Source organism: Diadema setosum, chromosome 15 (assembly GCF_964275005.1).
Source record: "Diadema setosum chromosome 15, eeDiaSeto1, whole genome shotgun sequence".
NCBI classification, from domain to species: Eukaryota; Metazoa; Echinodermata; class Echinoidea; order Diadematoida; family Diadematidae; genus Diadema; species Diadema setosum.
The window spans coordinates 29,291,380-29,300,464 of NC_092699.1; the positions used below are offsets into that span (position 1 = coordinate 29,291,380).

The following is a 9,085-nucleotide window of genomic DNA, read 5'->3' on the forward strand; positions in this document are numbered from 1 at the left end:
TTTTATAAACCGGAACAACTTTGGCAAGTTTCATTTGACTAGGCACTACGCCAGTAAGAAGGGACAAATTCAATATATATGTTAAAGGAGAAAATATTGCGGATATAATATTTTTCAGTAAACAATTCGTAATACCATCATGTCCAGCACCCTTTTTTGCTTTTAACTTAAGAACTACATCTCTCACCTCGTATTCTTGGATGGGAGTAAAAAACATAGATTGAGGATTTGGATCAGATAAGAAATAATGAAATTCTTTATCTGTTACTGGGATATTACTAGCAAGATTGGGGCCTAAATCAACAAAAAAATCATTAAACGCATTAGCAACATGTATCGGATTTTGGATCAAAATACCATGCTGGGATATTTCCTTGACTTGTTCTGGTTTATCTTTAACTCTGAGAACTTTATTAATCACCTTCCACGTGCTCTTGGTATCGTTTTTGTAAAGGTCAAACTGCCTTGTGAAATAACTCCTCTTAGCAAGTCTCAAAGTAGTTGTAAGAATATTACGATAACGAGCATATTTACCTTTCGTTTTATCATTTGGATTCCTCTTATATTTACAAAATAAATTGTTCTTATGATTGATAGACTTAAGGAGGGATTTGGTGATCCAAGGCATTCTTGGTGTTTTTTTATTGGTAAAACGGGTGGATTGTCGTAAAGGAATAATTTCATCATAAAGCAGTGAAAATTTATCCAAAAAAATATTAAATGCAGTTTCTACATCATTATCAATACCAAAGACTTCATCCCAGTTAGCAATCAACAATCTCTCCCTGAGTCTATCGATGTTTCCTTCAGAAAAATCACGAAAAGTAAATCTTTGAGACTTAAGACAACAACTTTTCGCGAGAGGAACCTTTGCGTATATCGGGAAATGATCAGATATGTCGGATACTATGACACCAGATAATACAGATGAAATATTGTTACAAAAAATATTGTCTATCAACGTGGATGATGTGTCAGTCACACAGGTAGGTTTTCTTATTAACGGTATAAGGTATTTGGATAACATCAGATCTAAAAATTCTTGGCAGTGAACATTTTCACTGTAGTGAAGCAAATTCAAATTAAAATCTCCCATAATGAAAATATTTTTTTTGGTATAGGGAAGGCGTTAGCAACAAATCAGAAAAAGCATCAAGAAAGTCCCGGAAATTGGAAGACGGTGGCTTATATACTTCACCAACTACAATATTCTTTTGTTTTGATAATTCGACTCCAATAAAAATACATTCCAAACTATCACACATTATATTCAAATCTTTCAATATTTTAACTTTCAAATTGTTTGTAACAAAAAATCCTACACCACCCCCTTTCCTATCAAGCCTATTATTCGAATGAAATGTATACCCAGGAATAGAAAAAAACGAGGACGGCAAATTGTTTATCCAAGTTTCTGAGATACCAATAACAGAACAATCAGATTTCACTTGGTTTAAAAATATTTGCAGCTGATCAATCTTTTTATTAAGACTTCTGATATTGTAATGCAAAAGAAGAAGTTCACTTGTGGAAGTCTTTTGCATTTGTTCAATCACTTCATTCACAGAGTGATAATTAGTAGTGATGTTGTAAACTAACCGATCATTGGGATCAAAATCAAATTGCAACTCAGGTATGGCCGTATAAATTGACCGTAAAAAGCCAGGGTTGTCAGTACAATCTGAAATCTCGGTCCTAAATGAGGAGTTTATATTAACCTCATTAGCCATTGTGAGTTAGATTACAACTAGTGGGGGAGGAAAAGTTGACAGCAAAGAAACTACCACTTTCTTGCGGGACGGAGAAACAAACGAGGCATGGTTCCCAAACGTGTGACATACGAAAACAAACAAAAAAACATACAAACAAACAAAAACAAACAAACAAACAAACATACATACAAACAAACAAACACAGAGACTGACAAAGGCACTTGTCTGCTACCGCAACCTCGGCATTTTAATTAGTGTCAAGTCCCGTTTGTTGTTACGCAGTACCGTATGGGCAGCAGAAGAAGGCAGGCGAAGATTTCGATCCCGGCGAGCGCCATGAATGCCACGGTGAGGGTGAACCTCTGCGCGAGAAATCCTGTGACGAAGAGAGAATAAAATTTTGTTATGAAAGTTGCGGCGCTGAGTTTAAGATGTTTTTTTTTTTCAATCCTTTAAAAAGACCGTCATCAGATACGTTCATTCAGCAAATGACGCCATGACAGCTACGCAATTATTTTATGCAGAATGAAATCCACATGGTGCCAATTTCAAAACTTTCGTCGCGAACAAACAGAGAAACAGAACATTTAAGTTTCATTAGGTTAAACTGAAAATAATCATGTTCAATAACGTCAAAAGCAAGATATACAAGGAAATGAAATTGAAAATCCAGCTACGCTTGCACTCATATAAAAACTATGCTAAATATCCAACTCTTATCAAACATTAGAAAGCAATTAATTACACCAAAAATCTCATGGCAGAAATACCTATGCAAATTTATATGTGTAACTGTGTGTGTTTACGTAGTGTTCGGAGGAAGTGGATGAGCATTCTGTATGTTTATACCCTTCCCGTTTTCTCTCCTTTTTGAAGAGGAGAGGAGATTAAAAAAAGAAAAAGTCTTCTTGGTAACGTTGTAATTTCGTATCACATTTATCACATGAATGAAGTTATAAAAAAAAAACTGCGATGATGTTAAAAGAATAGAAATTAAACAAACAAACAAACAACCAAGCATATCCATATACCATTGAAATTTCATGATTAACAGCACTGTAACATGATACATGTACGTACTGTCAAGTTTTGTTAAGAAACTATGTGTGAGTAATAATGCTCGGTAAAGTATTGTGTATCTAGGACTGAGTGTGTGTGGGGCGGGGATGGGGGTAGCAATCAACAGGTATAATGTTTGGATCTCTGTGAGTTAAGATCATTTATATCATATATATATATTGTTATTATTGTTACTATTATCAATATTACCATTATTATGTAACATACATTAAGTGCCACAAATATTGTCCAACGTGATACCATCTGCAATTCTCTTAAAGAGCAAAAAATAATTACTCCTATTTGCGAACTCCACGGATGAAGTTCACTTGTAATCACGTTTGTAACAATGAAGTACAGTATTCGAAACTTTCTGTTTTGCTTCAGATCCTTTGTTGTCTCTTAGCAACGTTCTTCTATATTAAATGCAGCGTATTCTCGTTTAGTAAGTGAACACAATCACCTAGATCGGGTTTTGGTGTTTAATTTTTCTGTCTCATTTGATTCTATGCGGGTTTTGCTATCCTTGTAATCGGCCTACCAGCCATAACGCCCCCTAGAGGCTCTCCGATGCCATTCGCCAGACTGCAAAACACGAATGCCGAGGAGAACTTTTCTGGTGGGACGTACTGCCGCAGTGTCACGACGTGGAGGGACATCCTGGCCCCGACAGTCACCCCAGTGACGAACGAAGCAAGCCCTAGATGCCAGAAGGCTAAGGTAAGGGGATCGAATGCGAACACGATGCAGTTTGTGAGAGTGAGGAGCAAGTTGAGATCGACACTCGACAACCACTTTCTGTCGATGATTGGGCCCTGGATGATGCGGCCAACCCCGTTTCCAATTCCTCCAAAAGCCGCCAAGAAAACGGCCGTGGGGAGAGGGTATCCCCTTTCTACACCGTGAGGGATTAGGAACACCACCCAGGCAACGTTGATGAGACCGCCAAGTAAGAAGAAAATGTAGAGCGGAATGGTGTAGGGTTCCTCAAAGACAACTGCGAGTCCAAACAGGTTCCACACCCCTCGTCCCAATCTCAAGCACCAGCCAGTGGCTGGTGAAGATCTCTCGGAGTCACCGTTTTTGGTCAGCCTTGATGTTTCGTCCACGCGGTCGTCATCATCCAATCGGTGGTTTGCGCTTTCGACTGGTTCATCTTTGTCTCCGTCGTGACTTCCGGACGCCTCGATGGATGCCCCGATATCTTCGGTCGCTACGGCGAAGAGGTACATGAACATGGACATGTGAAGTCCGATGGCTCCCAGCAGGAGGATAGCTCCTCGCCAGCCGTACACCTCCCGCAGGGTCTCGGCCAAGATCGGTATGAGAACCATCCCGAAGGCGTTGCCACAGTGACCGATACCGAACTTGAGGGCGAAGTCCTCGTGCACGTTCCGCTGGAACTCGACGACGATGCAGAGAATCACGAAGGCATAGGATATCCCTACGTGATCCATTTCCGGTATATGTGAGAAAGAAAGGAAAAAAGGGAGCGAAAACAACGACAACAACAAACGATTACTTCTTCGTCATCTTTATACAGGCGTAGCTTTGATGGGTGACGTTCAGCACAACATGTCAGGTGATAATATTCATCGTTGGTATGTGCTTGTGGCAAGAAAACTCAACTAGAACGCTGAAACGCCTATCCGCGTTCAGTTTGATTTTGATACTTAAAGTTAAAAAAAAACAACAACAATAAAAACATTCATTCATATCCAACGCTTACCCGCAATAACATTCATCAAACAAAAATGCTCTATAGGCTTGATCATATTCTTAAGGCACTATGGACCTGATCTATCAAACCATCTAACAAATTTGTATTCTTCTTAAAGCCTGTAATAAAGAAGACAAGATGATAGATACTTTCTTAAATCAAAATCAATGAAAGTATTATATTGACATTCTTTAGTATCGACACAACAGAATAGAATAATCATTTTAAGCATAACCGCATTAATTATTTTCTTTGTAAATAAACTCAACTAGGTCATTTATGAATCATCCCTCCTTCCCCACCCCCTCCCTTGCACTTTCCCATATAAATCAATCAATCAATCAATCAATCAATCAATCAATCAATCAATCGATCCATCATTCGTTCAATCAATCAATCATTCAATCAATCAATCAATCATTCAATCAATCATTCAATCAATCATTCAATCAATCAATCAATCAATCAATCAATCAATCTTCTGTATAAATCCCCATTTAAACGTAGATCTGATCACACCAGATTCTTATGGCAGTGTGTTAAGATATGCTGAGAGTTTTTAATCCACAAGATATCTCCTTCAAACTGCCCCTCCCTACTTTCCCCACTCCCTCCTCGCCTCCTAATCGCCACCCCCCGCATCCCCTCAGTCCCCTTGCTCATTGATATACTTGCCGGATATGAGGAGAGACACAGTAAATAAGAACAGTCTTTCAGAGAAACTCGTTAGGCAGAGACTCCCTCCGCTGACGAAGGCAAGGACGGCAACCATCTTCACGCCACCTTTCTCCAAGATAGGTGCAATGATTGGTGCTGTAGAACACAAAAGAGAATAATAAAGATGAAGATGATAATTGTAATAATGACGATAATTATGATAATAATACTGATAATAATAACAATGATAATAATGATATTTAGATTAAATCGGGTGTTAAACATTCAACTTGATGGATTTTAAGTCTGCATATCAGTTACTGAGGGCTGATAATTTAAGAATGTCTCTTTCATTTAAAAAACAAACAAACATTGTTGTGTTGTAGATCCCATATAACAATTGTGACTTTTTACATGGCTATCTGTTACATTGCTCATTAATTACAATTTTCTCATTTGAATGGATTGATTGATTTTACTTCTGCATTCTCTTTTAAACATAAATGAAACACATAGTTGATTGAACAAAGTTATTGAGTTTTACAATCAGGCTTCTTCCAACCCATAGTAATTTGCTGGCTAGTGCGATTACAACCTCCTGAACGTTGATGCCGATTCGGCATGAAACAGCACGATTTCAGTTCATCTAATTGAATAAAAGTTCATTTTAAGACAAGGAGTGGTGGCTTTGCGTTGAAAGCATGCCGTACGTGTGACGGGGGGGGGGGGGGGGGGAGTTATTGAAAGCCCATACACTGTTAGGGATGAAAGAGAAGATTGCGACTTGCTCAACCTAATCGTGGTGCTTTCTTCAGAAACAGTAGGCGAGAGGGCAAATTGTATAAGGGCTCAAGATATTGTAAGAACTTCTTGGAGAAAAAAAGAGAATGCCACTTTAACCCTATTCCCACCGGGGGGGGGGGGGAGGGGCCATTTTGCCCCCCCCCCGACGTTTTGCGTGATTATTCCGCAACGCGTGATGCTCTCGCCGCGACATTTTATGACTTTTTTTTTTTCAAGTATCGCGCAACTTTTGAGACCAAATTCGTTGCTCCCGGGCATACCGTTTTGAAGCCACGCCCCTTTGAAAAAAATTCGTCGACCCAAAAATTGCTCAAAAACATGATTTTGTGTACAAATCCAATGTAAATTGTGTTTTTGCAATTAATTCATATAAAAATGAATATTTTTACTTTCAATGGCTGATAATGATTCATTTTAGCCTGACTATGCTTTAAAAAGTTTCTGCGACAAACTCTGACAAAAACAACAAAAACAAAAAGTAAAAAACAAAGAAATACATAAGAAATTCAATAAACAATAAAATACATAAGAATGATTATGAAGCCGAATTTTTGCTTCAATATTATTGTTGAGGATATTGAAAAGAACATGTTCATCAAAAATTAGAAGTCTTGGAGCTTTATTTTTTGATTTATAGGCAAAAAATATTTTTGCATAAATTAGCAAAAATCAATCAATATAAAATACATAAATTAAAATTTGAAAAATCTAGCTATACAGTCTTATAGATTACATTGGCCTCTGCCTTAGTGCAAATTTTTTGTTTCGGGAGGATCGCGCGATTCACGACCGAGATCTGAAGGGGGGTCAAAAAGCCCCCCGCGGTGGTTTCAAGTCCCTCAAAAAACCCGGTGGGTTTAGGGTTAAACCTATCATCTCCCCCTTTTTAATGGGTGACCAAGCTTTGGAGAGTTTCAACAAGAGTGCCGCACCCTAACGCTTTCGTATTTAGTCCAGCAAGTGTTTCCGCATACACAGTTAAGAATTTTATGAATTTGAATACATGTTTAGCAATTGTTAGTTTTCTTCCTTTGTCCCACACACTGATACAGTATTCTGTTGGTGACGCCTATACTTTATGTGTCCGACGTTGCCGGACAAGTTATATCCAAGAAGAAATTATTTCTTCGTAATGATTGGTGATACTTTTATTCTCTAATTGGATTTTCACACTGTGTATAATCTTACTATCTAGTTGAAATGCTGTACTTGTACTGTGAACAATGCATTCATAAACCACTTCGTTCACTTTGTTTTATTTGAACACAGCAATCTGCCGAGCAGAAACAGTCCTTTCCGTAATCACGGGAACACAGCAAAGTGCACAATAATTCTAATAAAACACACAACACAAGATGAAACAACAGAAGGAGTAGCAGTTAAAACTGGTAAAACAGAGAAATCATTCATTAAATCAGATAGTTAAAGAGTAACTGGAAGAAAAAAAAATCAGGATAGCACACGTCACATTTTTTTTCCCCGCCAGAACTCGTTGTATCATAGAGAAAAGAAAGAGCATTCCTGTATTGTAAGGAAAACGATGAACGCTGCATGTTTTCAGTGCAAAATATAAATTACATGGCACACATTGTCTATGGACCAAAGCACAAAGATCTGGGGGCATTTCATGAAGCGTTTTGTCCGACAAGTTTGTCGGATAAATTTGCCCTCAGCCAATCAGAGGCAAGGATTTCAGTAGCTTATAACAGTTTGTCAGAAAAATATCCGACCAAAATGCTTCATGAAATGCCCCCCCCCCGAAGAAACGTTCTGTATCTTCGCAAACAACCCTCGTAATATTATGCATTACTTACTTTATGTTCACTAGCGTTATATATCTATATTAAAAAATCCCCAATCTATTATATCTATAGAATACAAATTTGCACAGAGGAAGTGAAATTATTGACATAAACGATCAGTTGACTGTTAGAAAAAGGAAATCATCCAGAACAAAGTTTACCACTCGTTTAGATAATCATCTAATTTTTATGAATTATACAAAGTAACCATTTATTGATGAGAGAATGATTTTTAATTATCTTACCAACCAAAGCACTTTATTTTGTGGTATATACCATTGTCCAACATTAAAAGCGCTAATCGTTTTCTTTGTATCAAATGCTACAGATTTAACCAGAGATACGCTCTGTCTCTATGCAAATAACCAGTAATTAGAATAAATAATGCATAGTAAACGATTCCCTATTTATCCTTAAAGATACTCAAAGAAACATAGAGTGCGTCTGTGATAAAATTCATACCCTTTGTAGTGAAATTTTTATGAAGCCAGTAGTAAATAATAAAAGAAATGTTTACAAAGAAGGCACAGTTACACTGCATTATGTAAATGCAACCTTATTTCCATATTTCATGCAAAGAAAGTGTAAAACATATCTAAATGCTGAGAACTCTTCACAGAAATTGTTGAAATTAACCATCGCACTATCCAGTATACAACCGAACTTCCAATTTTAAGGCACGACTACTACCGGGGACAAACGGAGGGCGTTCCGGCCTATCTACGCAAATTACGAATTTACTGGTAGGGGACATATCAAATCACAATGAGTGGAACTTAAAGGGAAAGATTGAGTGAAATATTGATTTCATGTGAAATGAAAATGCTATGGTTGAAAAATCAGTCATTAAGGGTAATTTTTTAACTCATCTTGTATTCTGATGAAACATCGGGCATTCTGTATACATGGCACAAACCACAAAGATTTACAAGCATTATGTATATTAAGACACTGCGTATAGGTGTAAGATCTTTAGGTAGCCATGCATTGCCAAGTGTTCCTGATTCTTGTTGAATTTCTTCAACCATCCATATATTCGGATGCACGTCACGAGTTCGACACCCACTAATCATACAGCCAGTGAGTCATACAGCTCACGAGTTATACAGCCCACGAGTCATGCAGCCCATGAGATCGACACAATGGCCCGAATTCACGAAGGTGGTACAAATGAAACCATGGTTTAAACCATGGACAAAAACCATGGAGTGCCGAGTGTCGCACGGAATATTTCGTTACGAAATTGGTCATTTCGTCGACAAAATGACCGTTTCGTTAACGAAATTATCATTTCGTGGACGAAATGTTCATTTAGTTACAAAATGTTGTCA

At 37.7% G+C, this 9,085-nt stretch overlaps 1 protein-coding gene across 1 annotated transcript; it reads right to left on the minus strand.

Annotated features, from left to right (window-relative positions):
• Positions 1-1,969: 1,969 nt before the first annotated feature.
• Positions 1,970-4,228, minus strand: LOC140238655 (monocarboxylate transporter 7-like). Its single transcript, XM_072318554.1, has 2 exons — positions 3,313-4,228; positions 1,970-2,088 (listed from the first exon to the last, which is right to left on the minus strand). Exons 1-2 carry the CDS (start codon positions 4,226-4,228, stop codon positions 1,970-1,972), a joined length of 1,035 nt encoding a protein of 344 aa, XP_072174655.1.
• Positions 4,229-9,085: the final 4,857 nt, after the last annotated feature.

Bases quoted from the DNA above. Each gene is read 5' to 3' on its own strand.
- LOC140238655 (XM_072318554.1), bottom strand. From the start codon at position 4,228: ATGGATCACGTAGGGATATCCTATGCCTTCGTGATTCTCTGCATCGTC. The intron at 2,089-3,312 runs GTAGGCCGATTA...TCTTCGTCACAG, and splicing joins TCTAGGGGGCGTTATGGCTG to GATTTCTCGCGCAGAGGTTC.